This window comes from Abramis brama, assembly GCF_963993115.1.
Source record: "Abramis brama genome assembly, chromosome: 17".
In the NCBI taxonomy this organism is placed as follows: domain Eukaryota; kingdom Metazoa; phylum Chordata; class Actinopteri; order Cypriniformes; family Leuciscidae; genus Abramis; species Abramis brama.
In genome coordinates, this window is record NC_139979.1 from 23,492,601 (window position 1) to 23,514,951 (window position 22,351).

Consider the following 22,351-nt stretch of genomic DNA (forward strand, 5'->3'; position numbering starts at 1 on the left):
CCCAAGAGTGTGTATAGAAGATCTGGCAAGACCCCGGCATCAAAATGCATTATAGAAAACAGTCACATCGCTGGCACGTTAACAGCATTTGCGGTATCAAAACGTTTTATACAATATGTATTAAGTGTTTTCCAATAGCACGCTCTCTGGGATACAAGTAAATGCATATATTTAATAATTCAGAGACATACAGAAACATTAATGTCTCATCTTCATATGCAGATACAGTAATCACCGTTAAAGGGTGTTTCCCTGAGCCATCTTAAGAAAGTATGAACGGTCCATGCCTTTCTGTGCTGCATTAACCCATCAGAGCTGCTCTATTTATTTGTCACATATAGCCTAATAATGCCCGAGGTGTGGTTTCTTCTCGTTTTAGGTCTTCTATTATGAGAATAGATAAGCTTTGCAAGACATACATCACATACACGATCCCAGCCCGGCTAACGTTACGTACCGGCGCGATGTCTCAAAACCTAGGGCACTTACTACCTAGACAGCATTATAAGGCAGCATGACTCAGTCAGACTGGAACGCGCTTATAATACCCCAAAAACGCCGTATCGTAATTATGTTTCCATGAGAACCGGACGTCACTAGCGGTATCGTAATAATATAATAAAGAATAGACCGCGTGTTTGATGCTTTTTTTTGCCGCGTCAGATGTTGAGGATCCGTCAAGGAGAACCACACACACATGATCATGTTGATGCCCTTTGTTTAGTCTCATCTGATCATGTATATAATTATCTCACTAGTCAGAAATGAAAGATCAACATTAAACTACCCTGATTACTTGTGTATTAGAGGGAGAGAGAGAGAGGACAGTCATGCATCTGTCACAGCCAAATTTATATATGAACTGCAGGCAACAGTCACAGCTCTGAAATTCATACTGACTTCATTCATTGTTTGTACAATGGAGTAGTCTTTATTTTATTTATTCATTTTCAATTAGTTTTTCCTTATATTTTGCAATTATTTTTATTGATATTACTGTCATATTGTTTATTCTTTCTATTATTTAGAATGTTTTTTTTTCTTTCTTTGATGTGTTGGCAGTATTTCACATAAAATACTTTTAAAAGAGAAAATTGAAAGCGGATGAGAACGAGACATACAGAATGAAAGAGATACACCCTCATTCCTGTCATATTTGTCATGCACAAGCACACACACTCGGACAGGTTCACCTCTTGTGAGTAAGACATGATCTCATAGTCACTGTGAGAGGGATGGTGTTGATGGGTAAGGTGTGTGTAACCCCTTGACTTTCCAGTGTAGTGAACACACACTCACATCATGCTTGAACCATTGAAAAATCCATTAATCTGACCATCGACCATTAATCTGAATTATTTGGATTTTGAATTGGGAAATATCTTCAAAGTGCAACTGGTGCAACTGTCATGTGTCAGATGCTGCCAACACACTTAAAGGAAAACACACCCAAGTGATTGACATGCGTAGGCTAAACCAACCAGCATTACGATCATTCTGTGTTCTGTGGAAAAAAAACTCTGAAGCCCTCTGGGGAATTTTGAGGACTGGGATTAAGAGCAGATGACTAAAAAACAATAGTTTGGCTAGTTCATACACATTCCCTATGTGTTGCACAACCTCAGTCAGAAAACTTGGATGACTTTAATTGGTTTAACAAGTTTCGTAATGAAAAGTCCTGAAACCCAGACGGGTGAGGCCACTACTGCGTCTGGTCAAGCAGGACCTGTATTGCCCACAGGCTCTTCTTCAGTGCTAGGATGTCAGAACAAAGTGCTCTAATTGATCTCAATATGGATTTATACTGTGTATACCAATGCTCTTTTAATCAGCGAACCTGTTTCTCTGAGCGATACTGAATATCAGAATGAGGATTTTTTTTTTCCACCCAAAAATATAAATTCTCTTATTCACTCGTTCTCATGTTGTTCCAAACCTGACTGATTTACAAGACGTGTATGCATATTTTAATGCATATCTGTCTCTGCCATAGTATAAAATAGGCTGATGTGCACACATACAGTATATTACATTATGTATTTTAAGATTACTTTTAATACTTTATTGATTCAATTAATATTGCCTCATTGTTATTATTTATGTATAGTTTAAGTAATTTTAAAGGCTATTGGGTAACACTTTATCAATTGTTACATGTAGTAATTACATTAAACAAAACGTGGACACTTTATTTTAAGGTGTCCTTGTTACAGTGTAATTATACATTTCAGTATTGAGTAATATAATTAACAACATACTTGTGTTAGGAATAGGTGTTGGTTTGGTTTAAGTGTTTATTGCATGTAATTATGCATAATTGACTGGTATTACCACAGTAAGTACATGTAGCATATGTAACAAAGACACTGTAATCTAAAGTGTCAACAGAAACAATAACCCTAAACCAAACTCTAATCTTGATTTAATATTACTTAGTATTAATTGTATAATTACACCTTACAATAAAGTGTAACTGTTGATTGTTTAATGGGTCTATTTTTTTATTGGGCTACTTACGACAAAACATATCTGACTGCTTGATTAGTTTGAGTAGTTATTACCAAAATAATTGACAGTGACTGACAGCCCAAATCAAATCAAATAGACTACTTTAATAGATTTTTTTTGTGTGTCATTTTTGGAGCTCGATCCCCATTCACATTCAATAAAGAGCAGCGATGGAATTCTGTGTAACATCTCCTTTTGTGTTCCATGGAAAAAATGTCATGCAGGTTTGAAACATGAGGTTGAGTAAATGGATGAACTAGCCTATATCTTTAAACTGGGCAGGTTAAGTGTTCATCTAGCTTTAAGATGTAGTCCCCCACTATAATGCACTAGAATGCAATGAAGTAGTCGGGCTTATCTGCCAGTATGTATCATGGATCGGAATATATGGTCCGGCCTGAATGGCCTGTTTTTCTCTGGACGTTTATATGTGTAGACCTCATTTCCACTCTTGGCTTTCTGGCCTGGTTGTCACTTCACCGATCCATCAAATTCAGAACATGCACATTGTCCCCCTATCCACCTCACACACACACACACACACACACACACATACACACACACAGGAACACCCCTGCATCAAACACACAGATAGAAAGACAAAACTTGTATGTATACGTAGTGTGTCATTTTTATTTCCATGCTAAAATACTTCATCCTATCCCAGTTTAACATGCAATATTATTATAAGTAAGCCATTTATAGGTTGATATTAAGTCTAAACACTGCGGTGGTATGAAAACGCTGCTCTGCTTTAAGCGATTTCTGAGAAACATTGTTGAACACTGTTGATATTTGAATTCAACCCAAACAAACACACCCCATCCTTCATTGCTCCGCCCCCAAAATGCATGAACACGCAATGCAAGAGTAGGTGTCTCTTTATCATAGCTAAAGCGGAGCAAAATAATGCTTGCAAAATAAAGATGACGAACGAACGACAAGGAAGAACAAAAAATGAAAATAACAGTACGAGTATATACAAGCAAGAGTTGTTTGTTAGTAACCAGCAGCACAGCAGCTCCAGATAAACAGTGACACTCAAAACTGTCCTGTTACTAGAGCTAACATTAACAACAGCATAAATAAACCAATGTTACTCGCGTATGGAGCAGAAGCAACGCGACCTCTGCGTCCGTTTTCAGATCTTTCCACTTTAGTCTCGGCTCTGGAAAGCTTTTCTAATATTAACACGGGTCCTAAACCCTTCTTTTTCCAGTGATATTCCTTGGACATTTTCTCTTTTGCAATGTCTCTCAGCCATCTCTCTTTCTACAGTCTTTCTTCAAATCTCCTAGCCTGGTTAAAACCAGACCATTCTCAGTAGTAACTGAGTTATGGTCTGGCAAAGCTTCATTAATAACTCATTTCCAAAGGGGCGTCACCAACGGACGTCGCTCAAATGCCTCTGGGCGCAATTGGATAGACCTAAAACCAATCAGAGCGATCGTCATTGTGTAAACCCCGCCCCAACGTTTCTGACTGGTGCTGCGATTTCGACGGATTAGAAATGGGCTTGAATGAGCTCTTTGCCAGACTACTTGCAGAGCAAATCTAAATTTGCCAGAAGATTGTCTGGGTTTTCCCAGGCTACAAATCTCCCTCTCACTCACTCTCTCTCTCTCTCTCTCTCCTCCCCCATCATGATTAGACACGCCCCCTACTGCTGATTGGCTACAAGTGTGTTGCGCTCGGACCGATCCACTTTCTACAGCGTTTCTCAGAAATGGCTTACTGCATGCCAAAGAGTGAAAGGTGGTTGGAAGATTCTGTTAGCACATGTTGTAAGATGTCGCAACTAGACCATTTGGCTGCAAAGTAAGATTTAAAAAAGGAAAGAAATTAGTCATAATGAAACGGAATTGTGATCGTCTTTTCTTCCCTATAGTGATCGTGAGGCTAATGAGAAATGGCTAATGAGAAACAATGTTGATCTTTTGAACTTTCTATTCATCAAAGAATCCTGAAAAAGAATGTAATACGGTTTCCACAAAAATATGAATTAAGCAGCAAATCATTTTCTTGATCATCAAATCAGCATATTATGATGATTTTTTATGGATCATGTAACTGAACACTGGAGTAATGATGCTGAAAATTCAGATTTGCTAACACAAGAATAAATTGCTTTTTACAATATTTAAAAGTATAATTAAAGTAAAAAAAAATGTTTTTGTTATTTTAAATTGTAATGATAATATCACAATATTACTGTTTCTTACTGTATTTTTGATCATATAAATGTGGCCTTGGTGAGCATAAGATACTTCTTTCAAAAACATAAAAAAATCTTGCCAACCGCCAACTTTTGAACAGTATTTTCAAATCACTGTCATAAGCAAAATCTAAATATCTGGTGTGGCCAGTAGCTGTTTTTAGTACGATAGTAGAGCATCTCACCCTCATGGATGGCACCAGATTTGTCAGTTCTTGCTGTGAGATGTCTCGCCACTCTTCCTCCATGGCACTTGCAAGTTCTCAAACAGGTCTTCGGGTCACACGTTATGGTTAGCTGTAGCACTGCTTAGGTGTCTTTCATTACGGACACTGCAGTTTATTGCTCTGGCCACATCTGTAGTTCTCATGCCTCTTGCATGTATCCTGAAAAATAGACATTTTGTTTGTTCACGTTTATTATAGTTGACAATTCATTGGTGGAGCTGTGGTGCAGAAATGCAGTAACAAGATCAACAATACACATATGTACGTGTGGTTGTTTATTTTCTTAATCATATTTGCACAGGCTATGTAAAGTCACACACACATTTTCTCATATGCATACTGTTGCTGAAGCTCTTGATCAGGGTGTCCTTCAGTATAACTGCAGTATTAAATGTCACAATACTGTAATCATCTCCATATTTCTCTCTCAACACTCTCTGTCTGTTGGTTTGCCTCCCCTCGTCCCTCTCTGTTGCCCTATCCTGTGATTGATGGACTGGCTGATTGCCTCAGTGGCATAATAATGATGAGGGTTATAATTCGATTAAGGGTAATGATCGGCCTTTGCTGTGTTTCCTCCAAGAAGAGTTACACCTCTCTCTCTTTGTTTCTCCTACGCAGTGCTACAACCATGTCCAGGCCAGCGGGGGGCAGTGTTAATGATGTCACCTGCTTCCTGTCCACGGGGGCGGGGCCTGGGTCACCGAGCTCAAAGTTCTCCGCCTCCAGCCAAGCTGATTGGGCGGCTAAGAGACTCGTATGGGTGCCTTCAGAGAAACATGGGTTTGAGGTAAGGCTGATACAAAAAGTTTTGGTTTTTGATAGCCGGTGCTGATATTTTAGAAGGTATTGTGGCCGATGTAAAGGCGATATATATATATATATTTATATTTTATATCTATTATTTTTATATCTATTTAATTTAAAGATAGTAAATAATACATGCTGCTATAAAATGTATATTTATTTAACAATATATTATATAAAAACTAAATTGGAATTTTTTTTTTTGAAAATGAACCAATATGGAAAAACATATTTAGATAATTTGAACTGGGTGAAAATCAGTTAATGCAAATTTTACATACACAGTGAATGTGACAATAATGATAATAAATTAAAGGCAGAAATATTCAATAAACTAAATGGTATACAAAAAGTATTATAGTTTTTGCCTTTCGATTAGGCCTACTAATACTAGAAAGGCAAACGCTAACCTTTTTTTCAAATATTGTTTAATTTCTTTAACATTTCAGACCTAATAAATTATTAGACATAATTGTCATACAAAGACTATAAACTGTCAAAATAAAAGTCCCAGTGCTGTCAATATACAAGTCCTGCTTCCGACACTTACTGGCCAAACAGAAAAAATGCAACGATTTATTGGTCCAACATTAAGAACAGTGATCACACAGAATGTGTTTTTCCATTTCACTGCACTACTTTTCCATTGTTTTTCAATGTAATCACATGCTAGATGGATGTCTATAACCCTCATGTCAAGCATTACACGTCATTTCTAAAATGTGAATCTCAAGTTAACTCTTGACATTAACTTGACATTAAGTTGAATGTTGCCAGCATTTTTTTTAAAAGTTGCCAGCCAATGCCAGCATTTGGATCATTTTCACAAAATATTTTATTCTAGCTTCATTCATTCCTTTTCATTTGAATGTGGGTAAGTTTCATAAAAAAAAGCAACATTCTGAACAAAAAGCTGAGAAAATTGTGTTTTTGTCAATGACTACGTCCGGGTCGTTTTCGAAACGATGATCAAAACATAGAGTAGATTGCGTCCTTCAACTATGGGGTTAGAATTGTTTCATTATTCCAAATAAATATATTGAGATTCACAAATAAATGTAAATAGTTACACAAAAATTAATAAAATTCACAAATAAATAAAATGAGATTTGCATATAACAACTATTTACAAATGTGTTTCATGTCACAAACACAACTCTGCATTTTGTGAATTGCTTCCTGCGCATTTGTACATCCCCGCACACATTTATGGATTTTGAAACACTTCTAGCGTCAAGCCATGCAGAGAAATCCGCAAATAAATGAACTCCACCAACCGGTGGACTCTAAGCCAATCAGATAACAGCCATTTGAGCTCACCAATCATAGCATGCTCTCGCTCCAACCAATCAGGATTTGCTTTACAATCAGTCTTGCCCTGAATTAACTTTGCTCATTCATCTGCATTGGCTCAAATAAGAAGTATAAGGCCCATGAAATGGTACATTAAAAGATGTTTAAATTTTAGATTTTGTTAGACCATTAGACTGTGTATCAAGCCAAGCCACAGTATTATATTTTATGAGCCTTTGAAAATGCGAGAAAGACAGAGATTTACATCTCTGTTATGGGAACAACACGTTATGGAAGTGTCACGTTATTCAAGATAGAACAAGCATCAATAAATAGCTGACTAATGAATAACTGGATTCAACCTTGTGATAGACATGTGAGTTTGTTTAATAGGTGTAATTAGGTGTAAAAACCGCCAATAGCGCTTCCCAGTTCTTCAGTCAAGCAGTTTTAATGATGGATATGAGCAGCTCCGTGTTTTACGCTCTATAGATCATTATAAATAGTATTTTAAACATTACATAAATGTGTTACAATTCCATTTGTTTGTAGAGAAGATATAGGTGGGTTCTTTTTAAATGTTTGACTAATAGTTTTTAAATTGTAAAAGTTACTTACAGCATCCAAAATAAATGCAGATTTTTCAGCATTGCAAGATTTTTATTTGCATAATCCACTCCATACCCCATAAAGGGTACTATTTGCTTTTGACACACATGGCCCTATCTTACACCCGGCGCAATGCAGCGTCAAGCGCGATGCAAGTGTTTTTTGCTAGTTTCAGTTCGGCGCAGTTATCATTTTCACGTCCTGCGCCACGTTGTTTAAAAGGTAAATGCATTTGCGCCCATTTGTGCGCCCATGGGCGTGCTGGTCTGAAAACGAGGTGTGTTCTGGTGCGTTGTTGGCGCGTTGCTATTTTGAGGCAACAGAAATAGACGTGCGTTGTGGACCCGCCTATAGGCGCACATTACTAACGCGCTCTTTAAATAACAAAAAATATATATATTTTTTGTTATTTAAAGAGCGCGTTAGTAATGTGCGCCTATAGGCGGGTCCACAGCGAGCGTACATTCTGCTTATTAAACACACAGGGACACACAGCAGCACACAAACATGCCAAATATTAAAATTAAATTACAATGTAAAAGATTATTATTGTGTACATAAAGATATGGTGGAATCTGGCTTGTCCCGTAGATGGTCTGCTTGCGCACTTTTACCTCGCGCACGAGCAGTTCCCTTTGCGCTCTGGAGACAGATTCGGTCTTTCCACTATCAAATTCCGTCATGTAAATCGCGAATCTGCCATGGCGCGAGTGCAACTGGCATTTAAAGAGAATGGGAGATGAGACTCTGATTGGTTTAATGCACGTAAATCCCAAAACACACCCATTACTCATTATGAGAATAGGGACAACCCTTTTAGACTATGCGCCTGGCGCGCCGACCATTTTTCCCGTCATTAAACTAGCAAAAGTGGATTCGGACACGCCCTAGGTGAACTTGCGCCCTGCGCTTTAGACCATGTGCTTAGATTGTTAAAATAGGGCCCACAGTGTTATTGATCATGATGCTTGGGATCTGGGAGTAATCATAATTTGTGTATAATCCTGAGTTTATCCTGATTCACTGATCCTGATGGAAATATAAAGAAGCCTTAAACTACAATAATCTTTTAGAAACGGGGTAACCACACAAGCAGCTCAATTTGAAAACTTCTTGACACTCAGGAACACACAGGGAAAACGTAGGAGAAATCACAAACCATGACGAGAACTCTAAAGAACGGAGTATAAATACAGTACAAGGCGAACATAATGGCAGACAGGTGCAGATAATATGTAACCATAGGAACACACCTATGGACCTAAGGACATAATCAGAAACGAAGGAAACCAAAACTAAACAGAGCAGGGATACAGGAACTAAGGGAAACAAAACAGAATAGCAAAATAAGAGTCCAAAATCGTGACACCTGTGTGTAAACACCAAAAACATGTTCTGTATGAACCGGCCCTAAGACTGTTCTTTTCAATACAGTGACAGCATACAAGTGGTCCATATGGCTCATAAGCTATATTCATAAGTATGATTATGATTGATATGATTCATATGATTGATTTCTGTGTGAAACAAACCCAAATTTATGTCGTTATTGACTAAAAATCTACCCCTCCACTGTAGCTTTCAAATATCATTCCCACTTATGGATATACAAGCTTGCCACCTTGTGTCTCTTGTGAACATAGAACCAGTTTTAATATTCCCTAAAATTCCAAGGTAAATAATTAGGATTTAAAAAATATCAGGTGACTAAATGATCACAAAATGAACCAGAGCTTTTAGCTGGTTGCCCAAGGTTCTTGAGGAGCTGTTGTATTACAAGCCATGACAGGAGGCTCTAATCTGCTGCTCAACTTTTGACCTTGTTTATGTTGGTCTCCTTCTAGTTACATTTTCAGATCTAAAAAGCTACTTCAGAAAGTCCTATGCAGCCCACCTACCAAACACGTGGCTTTAGTGCTTTGATATGACACTCTATAAATAACTCAATACACTTGTTGAACCAAGGGTTGCTCAATGCTAAACGTCACCGCAATGCAAAATGAGGCCTCGTCATGAAGTGTCCCATGTTGAGAATGTGACTGACTGCCAGAGAGAACAGAGAGAGAGAGATCTCAGCACTTCCTGTTGGAGGCCATGAAGGCGGCACTCTATACTCTCACTTTCTATGTCTCAGTATATCTATTTCTGTTTCTGGACCCCTGACACTCTCCCCCTCAGACTGTCTGTCTCCATCAAACATGAATGTATTCTCTGTTTCCAACAAAGTGAGTATGCTTGTGTGAGAGACTGGTCTGTAGGAGAATATTAAGTATCATTATCAATCTCTGAAACACAGAAACTGTGTGTGTTTATCTCACAATGTTGTTTGAATAAACCCACTAAAGTCCCACTGTGCTTTGGTAACATTTCTGGTAGGGTGCATCTCCTGAAACCATCATCATTCATTTAAAAAGACCTTAAGATAAATACTTATGGACTGCAATGATAACTTGATAACTTCACACATATTTGAAATTGTCCTATGACATCCTATGACATGAAATTAATCTAAATTTAATTGACCTCATGGATGTGGCTGTTGTGGTTTCTGCTCATAGTGGCACCAGCTGACTGCAGTAAATGTGGCACATTCAAATGATTGCCCGCCTCCGGGGGCTTGGGCCCGTCATCGCTGCTTGCAGCTATATTTTTATTTATTGTTTTACATTACAGTACTGAGACATTAATGTGCATAATTGTCATGAAAACAGTGTCACAATTATTTTGGAGTGAAATTTTAGATTTCTGTCTACATAATATCAGAGCCAACATTGGACATTTGACTTCACAGTGATTATGACTTTAATATTAATATTAGGACATTGACCCATTGGCTGCAAATGTGGAGTTGGTAGCGCATGTTCGATGAAAGGCATTTTACATAGAGTGCAATCATTTAATCTCTCATCGTCCTTTCTTTTTCTGCCTGTGTTTCCTTTGGTCAGTCTGCAAGTGTGCGTGAGGAGCGGGGCGACGAGGTGGAGGTGGAGCTTACTGAAACTGGGAAGAAAATGACGCTTTCGAGGGAGGAGCTGCAGCGGATGAACCCTCCCCGATTCAGTAAAGTCGAAGATATGGCAGATCTCACATGCCTCAATGAGGCCTCTGTCTTACACAATCTACGAGAGAGATACTATTCAGGACTCATATATGTGAGTGTTTCCCTTTAGCCAGAGTTGTTTCACACATGTTTTTAGCAATCACTTAGTCCTGACACATGCCCACGACTGTGCGCTGCCATCACATGAGTGTGTGGGTTTTCTCTGAGTAAGTAAGTGAGAAGGATAGTGTTACACACACAGATATGCACGTGTGTGTTTGTTCATCAAAGGCTCACGGTTTGAATTTCTGCCCAGGTTTCATGTAGAACGCAGCCAAGAAAGTACAAACACACATGAACAGACACACTTATACAACACAAGATCAAGGAGTATTTATATATAAGGAGTATCACTAACATAAAAGTTAGTAAATATTTTGTGTGTGTGTGCTTGTGTTGTGTGTATATATACAAACGCACACACATATACACAAACTTTTATGTTAGATGCGATTAATCGATTTGACTGCACAAGTAAAATGTGAATATATATTAATATTTGGTTACATTTTTTCACTTTAACGTCAACCAAACTTTGACTAAAATAAATGTAGAGTAAAATTCACTCAAATTAATATGGTACATTTATTATTTATATATATATATATATATATATATATATATATATATATATATATATTGTAATTTATATATAAAGTAACATAACACAGAAAACAAAACGGAATATACAGTTTTCCACCAAAATAAAAGCTCAGTGGTTTAACGTTTGAAAAGGAGGAAATTAAGACACAAATATTCGTTTTAGTTATACTAATTTAATAATTAGTTATAAAATATTAGCTCTTTATTTTATAGTGAAATGGTCTAGAAATATTTTTTATTTTGTTTAATATTTTTATTATAATAATAGTAATGTCACATTGATTTATAATCACAGAAGTTTTGCCCAAATTGTGCAGCCCTACAAACAAGCACAGCAGACCTAGAGCTCTTTAGAAAAATCGTTGCTCTAATCTTGCAAACTTTGTAAAATCCAGTGATTAGTCCTTCCTTAAAATTGCTTATTGTGCTTGGTTTTACAATGTTTCAACATCTGCTTTGAACTGATAAAAACCTGAGCACTCTGACTTCAGGAAGCCATTCAGATCTCAGCTTCTGATTTTAAGTGGCTGCTAGTTTTGTGTGCAGTATCCATCAGGCAGTCAGTGAAGAGAATGTGGGCGGTCTGAGGTTGTTCAGTCTCTGCCAAGAATAGTTTCTACATACAAAATCATTATTTCTAACTGTCTTAATTATTGTGTTTGTGTGCCACAGACATACTCCGGCCTGTTTTGTGTTGCTATCAACCCCTATAAGAACCTGCCCATCTATACAGAATCCATCATAGAGATGTATCGTGGGAAGAAACGGCATGAGATGCCTCCACATATCTACGCCATATCGGAGGCGGCTTACAGGAGCATGCTGCAAGGTACCATGGCAACCAACTATCCTGCTGTAGGCCTGCTTCAGTTCATGTGAATTTATTCATACACCTCTGCGTCATATATAGAAAGTAGAAAACCAGTTTCATGTTGCTACATGAAGTTTCAGATCTTTCACACACTTAGTAACAGTGCGAAACCCCAGGCATGACTGAGACACTGAGATTTGGCAATTTCACCCTGGATCCTGCTCTTCAGGGTGTGTCCGTGGTTAATAAACTGGCTCAACCGGTGTGTGTGTTTTCTGGGAAAAAGTGCCATGCCGATTATGTCACGGGTCTTTCCTCAGTCTGTTACCAGTTGTATGGCGCAATTGAAGAATCAGAATTGAGTATTTCAGCGAAACGTGTAAAAATATAAAGTGAATGGTGCAAGGTTCTGCAGTAAGCAAAGGGCTGCCAGTGCCAGGTTAACGTAAAACAAGCGATGAATCCACTTTAAACGTCACAACTACCGAAACCAGATGTGAGCGGTGTGACACGCTAAAGCAAATACAACCTATTATAATCAGTGATGCTGTCTACACTGGATGCAGCGCGAAGCGACAAATTCCAACAGTAAACTGATGCCCCATTCTATTCTATTTCTAGAAACAGAAACAACAGAAGCCTATTGTCACGATCGCAGTGAATAAGGTCCACAGAAGAAGTTCAGATGAAGATGAATTCAAAAATAAACAATTTAATCAAACAAACTCAGATAATCCACAGGTAACGTAATAGCGTGTGATACACAAACAATAACCAACAATCAAAGCAGAGAAACGAGGAACTTAAATACACCCTGATAACGAACTAAAAGACTAACAGGTGTGATGATCAGATGAATTGCCAGTAACTAATGATGACGGAAAACATGAACAAAGACAACAGGAAATAATGAGAAGCAAACTAAAAGTCCATGATAATGAAACTAAATGAGCAAATGACTGAATATCTCTGACACCTATATTTTAAATATTTGTTCAATGGCATCATTTTATGAAAGAAAGCCAGTAACACCGCTACTGCTACTGATGTCTCTATGAATTTTTTTTTTCCTCAATTTTAGCCATTGATTATAGGCATTCAGCATTACGGTATAATTGAAAGCTATCAATTTGAAAAATGTACATTTATAAAATGTAACAACTTAAACTTTTAAAAAAGTAAACTTTAAGTAAACTTTAAAAAATCGTTACATAAACCCATTGTAATGAATGTCACATTTACCTGTGCGCTTCAATATATCAGGACTCAATTTTTTTCTATTGGCCCAGTCAGACCGATTCAGATTTTTACTTTCCCTGTAAAAATGCTCAAAACATTATTGTTTTTGTTGTTTTTGACCCATGTAACCTTGTAAAAAAAAAACATTGACAGGTAGAATATAAATAAAAATTGAATAAAGTTATCAAACACTTCACAGTCTTCACTGCATAAATTATAAATTAAATATAGATTAATCCTTATTAAAGCTACAAAAGTTATTCAGTCAGTGATTTTCTCTTTTTCTTTTGTTCTTTGATTATCCTTAATGACAGACAGCAGGTTTATTAGGTTTTTGTCCGTTCAGGCGCTGTCTGAAGCGGCTTTCTGTGCGCATGAGTGTGTTCTCTTTTGTGTCTTACCGTGCTTAGATGGTTTAAAAGCATTTGCATGAATAACAGCGGGATCTCAATTTTTTTTCTTTTTTTTCTTTTTTTTTCTTATATTTTATTAATCATTTTAGTTTTATTTGACAATAACAACTGTGTTGTATTGCCACTGTCGAATGGAAAATCTGTGTCCTGGATCAAAACTCGTTCAGATCCACCAATCTAGATGCTCTCAATATTGATATAATTTTATAATTGTATCATTTAGAGTTACTTTCAGTGTCTTAGGGTGTCACCCCCTACTTTTGAGTCATAATAATTAAATGATTATTCTCTAAGCATTTTTATTACATTTAAGTTTTCTCTTAAATACCAAAAGTTTAATTTTCAGAAATTTGACACAATTCAAATTCATTTTTAAATCAAGAGCAATTACTGTAAATGTTCACTGGTCATTCTAATATCCCTATTCATGTGTTTTGTTTTTTCTCCTACAGACAGAGAAGATCAGGCCATTCTGTGCACGTGAGTTTCCACTGGCTGTGGCCACTGCATATTTCTACATATATGTGGAATTACAGCAGAAAGTTTAGAAAAATCAGTGAACATTTAATTGAGCATTTAATATGGAGAAGTTAAGATGGTTTGCAGCATGAGGAGAGATGTAAGACTGAGCTGCAGGTATTTGACTTGAATGCCTTAGTAGGCACAGCAGAAGCCTAAAGGGCACAAAAAGACACGATATTACCTTGTTTAGTCCCTAAGGCCTGTTATAATGTAGAATAACATGTTTTTCTACAGATCCGTATTTTCTTACCATTTACTGGCACGTTTCTAATTTTGTTCCAAATTTGTTTCCAGCTAAGTCATTTAAGTCATCTGCCAGTATTTGTTTGAATAACTCTGAAAATAGTCTGCCCCTATTTTACAGAAGAAGGTGGTTTATTTGTTCTGTTTATGTATGTGTGTGTGTTCAGTGGGGAATCTGGTGCAGGAAAGACGGAGAACACAAAAAAAGTGATTCAGTATTTGGCACATGTGGCGTCCTCACACAAGTCTGGCACTCTGGGACGGCCCAAAGACATCGCCCTACAGGTGAGGACGGGGGACTGGCGGAAGACTTTAGGGAGAGAAAAAGCTCTTTCTGCATTCTGCTTTTCTAAAACAAGTCAGCACATGCTTACCTTTCTATTTTATTTATTTATTTTTGCTGTTGTCTGTAGTTCTCTAATAACTGTTCTGTTACATGGCTCAACAATAAGGATAAATAATACAAAATGCAGTAATAATACAATAATTCTGAGGATCCGGTTGGGATAGTACTTATAGTATAGTATAGATAGTACCCATATTTTCACTGGAACCACAAATAAAAATGATTATAATTATTTTAAGTGATGTTTTAATTTATTGCTTTATTAAATCTGCCAAAATTATATTTAATTAAATATTACGGTTTTTTTTTTTTTAGGGATGCACAAATATGATTACAATTCTGGCCTATTACGATAAGCTGATGCCGGTAAACAGTAAATGTTAGATTTAAAAATTCTATACTAGTTTGTCAAAAACAATGTGAAAAATTAAATAAAAAATCAAATCAATTGTTTTAAATATTAAAAGTGAATTGTAATAATTATAATAATTATAATATATTTATATATATATATATATTACATTACATATCCCCAATATTGATACGTTTTTTCACTCTTACCCATGGGCCATCCTTATAGTTGCATCTTGAATTATAAATCTGTAAATGTTGGTGTATCTGTGCGCTATATACATACAAATCCCAAAAAATCCTTTCATTTGCATTTCCTTTTCTCTAATATTTCAATTTCCGCTCTTCTTGGTTGCCCTCCTCTCCCTGTCTCCTCTCTTTCCCGGGTCCTGCTGTTTCTTTCTGCTGTTGGTTTCTTTCCTCTTTGTCCTGCTGAAGATGGATGGCACACGCTCTCTGGGTCGTGGCAGTAGTGCTGTGAACAGGGTGAGTGGGGGCTTTTCTCTTCATGACTGGCACATCCGGCTGACAAGGAGAAGTTCAAACTACAGCAGTTCTAATTCACATCCTGCCACTTTAACCTCATAATGTGTGATATCATATGTCTTATTAATGTCTTTGGATTTATTTATGTTTTTTTTTTTTACCATGTTTTTGCTCATCAACATGTTCTGTTTTTGTCCCCTGTGTGTTCTGTGCACTTGTTCAACCACCCCATCTCTCTTTTTTTGTGGACTAACAGACAATGCAGTATGTGAGTATTGCTGTGTTCTAATGCTTCCACTATGGGCCTGTAGGGGGCACTGTATACATATTAAAGCTTTGCTATGGTGTTTTTTTGTTTTGTTTTTTTGACCTATATAGACCATACTAGTCTATATAGGTGAGAGCGAAACCTCATAGCTTAGACAGAGGTTCTCTAGCCTGTACATGGAATTTAATTTTTCCGGCTTAAGGCTTTTGCTGAGCTGCAAATTTATGAGTTTGCCATTTCAGCTGTCTATGTGTGTGATTCTTCTGAGCTAGCTTTAATTTGAGGACAGATTTCAAAGTTGAGGAAAGATGTAATGAAAATTGTTTCCAGACATTTATTTTTACATAAGATGCTAGATTTGAGAACTAGTTTGTCCTTACAGTACATCTGCACTCCTTTAGAAGGCGTGTTTCTTGTCTGTGGTAAGTCTCAATTTAGTAAAATGAATGCGTATGTGTTTTTGCAAAAGAGTGTGATTGTTTGGCTGCGTCATATGCTGATGCTGGGCTGATGAAGGGCTTTTAGCTGTAATGTAGGTAATATTCCTGCACTGACATGCTGTTCTTTCTGTCCCGTCACTAGGGGGAGCTAGAGAGACAATTACTGCAAGCGAACCCCATCCTCGAGGCCTTCGGCAATGCCAAAACGGTCAAAAACGACAACTCTTCCAGATTTGTAAGCCCTGAAACGCCACATCTAACCATATTCATAGAGAGTTATATCTCGATCAGATGCTTTGTTCTGGTCTGACATGTATTTTTTTATTTGTTTTAGGGCAAATTCATCAGGATCAATTTTGATGTTGCTGGATATATTGTTGGTGCTAATATTGAGACCTGTATCCTTCAAACATTCACTACAAATCACTTTTACACCAGTTGATAATTAATGACGCAGTGAAAAACTATCGCTGAAAAGGCGTGGACAGGGTTATTTTTGCGGTTAAACTAATTGCAAATGCATTTGTTGGAGTTTCCCTTTCAGACGCAAAATTTATGGGAGGAGAGTGTTTAAATTAATCATGCAAGGTGATTTACTAAGGTTAGCTCTTGTCAATTTACTGGTATTTGCACCATTATTTACAGCCCAAAAAAAGCAAGTCTTAAACCAGACGCGAATTTGCGCTGCTCTTGGTAAATTGCATTGGTCATTATGGAAATGATCCGGCTGCGTCTGTGTTCTTTAATTTGTGTGTCGTCGGTAGATCACGCGCTGAACTTTTCCACTCCCATCTGCGCTTTTTTTGAATTGCGTTCATGCTAATTTGCCCTGTTTAGTAAATCTGGCCCATAATGTACAGCAAACAAAGTGTGTATCGGTGCATTTTTCATTAACCTGCATGTGTATCAGATCTGCTGGAGAAGTCTCGAGCCATCAGGCAGGCTAAAGAGGAGCGAACCTTCCACATCTTCTACCAGCTCCTCTCTGGAGCTTCTGAGGCCATGAGAAGTCAGTAGACCACACAAACACTGAAAACACACTGCTTCACAATATACAGGTTTTTTAATAACGTTTTATAAACAAAGTTCGGGAGGAGCACGTTCAAATAATCAATCAATCAACTCGTCATCAAACAATTACCATGTCTACCCTATCAGCATGAGAGGAAGCATATGTATATTCACTGTCAACTTACCTAACATTCCTTGACAGTTTTCAGCATCCCTCCACCACCCCGACTCCTCACTCTTGGCTTGTTCTTTCACAGCCAGGAATACGGGGGGAGTACTCTGGGTTCGGGCCGAATACCGAGCCCGGAGCCCTCTCCTCGGACAGCACGCCAAATACGCATTTATTCTATCTGACTTATTTGTAAGTGTGAACTCGTGAATTCTCTCTAATGGAAACATAATCATTGTGTTTATCTATTCACACCCTTTCTGTAGAGGAGCTTCTGCTGGGCAGCGCGGATCAGTACCGCTTCATCTGCGGGGGGTCACTTCCTGTTCCGGGTCAGAGTGATTCAGAAAACTTCACTCAGACAATGGATTCAGTGACCATCATGGGCTTCACCCCGGAAGAATCCACATGTAAGGGAGAAAAGGGTCTCAAATAGATCTAGAAGGAAACATCCACACGATTTCATAAAACATGTACTTGAATTAAACATGTAAAAAAAAGATTTTCTATCCTGCTGTCCATCCTGATCTCTCACTCTCTCTCTTCTCAGCTATGTTAAAGGTGATCTCTGCAGTGCTGCAGTTTGGGAACATCTCGTTTCACAAAGAGAAGAACACAGATCAGGCCTCAATGCCGGATGACACGGCGGCGCAGAAGCTCTGCCACCTGCTGGGCATCAGTGTACTGGAGTTCAGCCGAGCCATTCTCACTCCCCGCATCAAAGTGGGCCGCGAGTACGTCCAGAAGGCCCAGACCAAGCAGCAGGTGTGTTCGTGTAGTGCTTTACAAATACTACAAATGTACATTACAGACTGACTCTGAGAAGGGAACTTGCTTGTCTACTAATAGTTGAGTTCATTTTACCCTAAAAAGATTGACAGTGACCTCATTTAAATTCACACTGCTGTGTTATTTCAGCTTTTTTAATGCATGGTTAAACAAGGGTGTCTAAGCAATAAATCATAACTTTTGTCTGAATCATTAGTGAATAGTTTCGCATATCAAACCATTTTCAAAGTCGCAGCTCCGCATAAAGTGCTTTATAGATTTTACTATGATGATTTATTAGATATTCCAAAGAAAAATTGATGTCTTATCAAAATGTACACTTCCATTCAAATATAAAAAGAAAAATTCTTTAAAAATAAATAAATACATTTATAATGTTACAAAAAAATTATATTTAAAATAAATGCTGAAGAATACTGAAAAGAAAGGTTTCCACAAAAAAAATAAAAAAAATAAAAAAATTAAGCAGCAACTGTTTTCAACATTGATAGTAATGAGAAATGTTTCTTGAGCACCAAATCAGCATATTAGAATGATTTCTGAAGGATCATGTGACACTGAAGACTGGAGTAATGATGCTGAACATTCAGCTTTGACATCACAGGAATACATTACATTTTAATGTAAATATCAGTTATATCAGTTATTTTAAATTGTAATAATATTTCACAATATTACTGTTTTTACTTTAAAAAAAATTCAAATAAATGCAGTCTTGGTGAGAATAAATAATTTCAAAAACATTAAAACATTTTACTGAACACAAACTTTTGAATGGTAGTGTAATTGCGATACCTGCTCCACATATGAAATAATAATAATTATTATAATTTTTTACAATCCATTCAATTCCAAAGGTATAAAGTCCCTACCTTATTTTTCTCTTTAAAAACCCTGTTCCACTCTGAAACACTCCACATTGCTCAGGTCTAAAGCGCAGGGCGCAAGTTCACTTAGGGCCTGTCCGAATCCACTTTTGCTAGTTTAACGACGGGAAAAATGGTCGGCGCGCCAGGCACATGGTCTAAAAGGGTTGTCCCTATTCTCATAATGAGTAATGGGTGTGTTTTGGGATTTACGTGAACCTGAATTTTTATTCTTTCCGTTTTGGTGGGTGTGTTCAGGCTGATTTTGCGATAGAGGCTTTGGCGAAGGCCACATATGAGCGTCTGTTCCGCTGGCTGGTGCACCGGATCAACAGAGCCCTGGACCGTAGGCAGCGCCAGGGAGCCTCGTTCATCGGGATCCTGGACATCGCTGGATTTGAGATCTTCCAGGTGAGCCAGATCCGAGCAACACTAGTGGCACCTAGCAGAATTACAAGAATAAAGCATATTTTCAAACAACCTTGCAAACACACTTAGACTCATTATTCCCTTTCGTGCGTCGAGCCTCCCCCAACTCAAACATAACACAAAAATAGCTCTCACGGGTGCTTGTGAAGCCACATCTCTAGTAGGCTACTTTCAATAAAGGTTCCAACATATTAGGAATCCATTCAGCTGTGTTGCTATGTGTCACGACACGAGTAAACAATTGAGTAGAACTAATTGAGTAGAACGAGTTCCTGACCTGTTTAATCTTTGAAGGTATAAATGCATTGAATTTTGGCTTGCACTTCTGTAACGGAAGCTAAATGTCATTGTAACGCGTCAGCCATGGGGCACGTTCAAGTTCAAAACGGTGCGCAACGTTTTGCTACGGTTTTCGGGTTGAACGTCATGTTTCCTGGAAACGGCGTGCACCGGTGTGCAACGGGGTTTGAGATACGTTTTCTCTTGTTTGGTGGGTGTGTCAGAACTGCAGTCCAATCAGCAGCAACATGTATATAAAGCACGCGGTATTAAAGTGAACTCGCACAATGGGTTCAAGGAAAGTAATTTACAAATGTGTTCGATGCAGCTCGGTATACGCAACAACTGAGGATATTAGAAGACATGTTTGTCGTAAGTTTTATTGTAAAAATATAGGATATCAACATAATGATGTAGTTGTTTATATTTTTAGCTTCATTGCAAGTGTATGACATTTGTTATAGAAATAAACAATGGTAATTAAGTGCTTTTCCTAAAAATGAGAAAGAAAATACAGGGTATTAAAACAATATGAACTACAAATAAAGTCAGTATGTGAGGCTAAATAGATGTGTTTTAGTCTGAATTAGGTAAGATGTGTGCTTCTATTTCAGTTTCAGCAATCCCTTCACTCGATTGGGATGTTCTCTTTTGTTCTGGGCGGCAAGTGCAGTAACTGTAACATCGGGCATATTTTGTAGTATTAAACACATATTTATACCGACTTCATCAGGCTCCGAAAATTCTTCACAAAGAACACAAAGAATGGCCTTCTCAGCTGCCATAGTTGCAACTCTTGCGTCATCAGAACAGTGTGTTCAATGCATCACCGTTTCTGTTTAAAAAACGTTGTGCAACGTTTTGTCGGGGCTGAACGCAGCCATGGTCTCACACCAGCTAAACACCCTCTGGCTCCGCCTGCTACTGTAGCCACGCCCCAAACACATGCTATTGGTCGAGCTGGAAAGAGATTGACAGATCTGAACGAACCGCTCTCAATGTTTTGATGGTGCCTGAAAGAGGCTCAATGTTTACACTTTTTGGGAGATAAACCCATGAATGACTACCCTACTAATAGTAGTCAATGGACAATAAACTGGGTTAAATAATGAATTTTAACATAAAAACCCTACAAACTTCACCTTAAATGTCTGTTATTTATTGTCTGTAATTATTCAACTGACGAAATATTATTCTCTATGTCTCTTTCTCAATAGCTGAACTCATTTGAGCAGTTATGTATCAACTACACTAATGAGAAACTGCAGCAGCTGTTTAATCACACCATGTTCGTACTGGAGCAAGAGGAGTATCAGCGAGAGGGCATCGAGTGGAACTTCATCGACTTCGGTCTGGATCTTCAGCCCTGTATCGACCTCATTGAGAGACCGGTCAGTGTGTGTGTAGATCTTAATTCACATAATAGAGAATGTATGACTGTTTGCTGTCATACAACCTGATTTGACATCATTGGCAGTGTCTAGCTTGTAAGGTGCCCTGGGCAAACCACCACTTCTACCCCTAAATCCGCCACTGTTTGACATGCAGTGCCTTGATAGTGTTTCGAATTGGTTTGCTCCATAGGCTCATCCTCCTGGCGTGCTGGCATTGTTGGATGAGGAGTGTTGGTTTCCGAGGGCAACTGATCGCTCATTTGTGGACAAACTGTCAGCTGAGCAGGGTTCACACTCAAAGTTCATGCGGCCGCGGCAGCTTAAAGAAGAGGCCGACTTCTCCATTGTACACTATGCTGGCAAGGTCAGATTTTTTTTTACCGCCCTAGGCTCTCCATTTTTCCTTTTTCTATTCAACATGAAGTCAAAATGGACTCTGTCTACTTTCTTACTCTGTCAGGTGGACTATAAGGCAGATGAGTGGCTGGTGAAGAACATGGATCCTTTGAACGATAATGTGGCATCTCTCCTGCATCAGTCATCTGACCCCTTCATCTCTGAGCTCTGGAGGGAGGGTGAGGGGAAGCATGTTTTTGTGTGTGTGTGTGTGTGTGTGTGTGTGTCGTAAATCATTGTTACACTGGGGAATGTGTTTTGCACTGGTATATGCTTAAAAGACGCTGTGGTGTAATTAGAATAATTTCTCAAAATGTCAGGTTCAGACTCAGAAAAATAAAGAAAAATAATAATAATAGCAATAATAATAATAATCATTTTTACATATCTCCTCCAAAAATAAACAACAAATAAACAAATTAATTAGTAATGATGATGTTATTAATATTATTCTAAGTAGTTATAATTAATTTTAGGTTCAGAAGCTGAAAATAAATAAATAAATAAACGAATTAATGAATGAATGAATATTATTAT

General features: G+C 37.8%; 1 protein-coding gene across 2 annotated transcripts in view; it reads left to right on the forward strand.

The window, feature by feature from the left end:
- The window catches only part of myh14 (myosin, heavy chain 14, non-muscle), a 45,345-nt gene that overhangs the window by 304 nt on the left and 22,690 nt on the right, over window positions 1-22,351 (forward strand). Inside the window, exons 2-16 of one of the 2 annotated variants that reach the window (XM_084089523.1) lie at window positions 5,572-5,740; window positions 10,605-10,811; window positions 12,035-12,191; window positions 14,278-14,305; window positions 14,758-14,875; window positions 15,726-15,773; window positions 16,624-16,716; window positions 16,816-16,879; window positions 17,392-17,490; window positions 17,928-18,071; window positions 18,212-18,426; window positions 19,575-19,727; window positions 21,242-21,415; window positions 21,609-21,782; window positions 21,879-21,993. In XM_084089523.1, the coding sequence (XP_083945649.1) occupies window positions 5,582-5,740; window positions 10,605-10,811; window positions 12,035-12,191; window positions 14,278-14,305; window positions 14,758-14,875; window positions 15,726-15,773; window positions 16,624-16,716; window positions 16,816-16,879; window positions 17,392-17,490; window positions 17,928-18,071; window positions 18,212-18,426; window positions 19,575-19,727; window positions 21,242-21,415; window positions 21,609-21,782; window positions 21,879-21,993 (1,948 nt within the window). In that variant the 5' untranslated portion in view covers window positions 5,572-5,581. The remainder of the gene's footprint in view (window positions 1-5,571; window positions 5,741-10,604; window positions 10,812-12,034; window positions 12,192-14,277; window positions 14,306-14,757; window positions 14,876-15,725; window positions 15,774-16,623; window positions 16,717-16,815; window positions 16,880-17,391; window positions 17,491-17,927; window positions 18,072-18,211; window positions 18,427-19,574; window positions 19,728-21,241; window positions 21,416-21,608; window positions 21,783-21,878; window positions 21,994-22,351) is intronic. The other variant, XM_084089524.1, reaches the window with a different exon arrangement.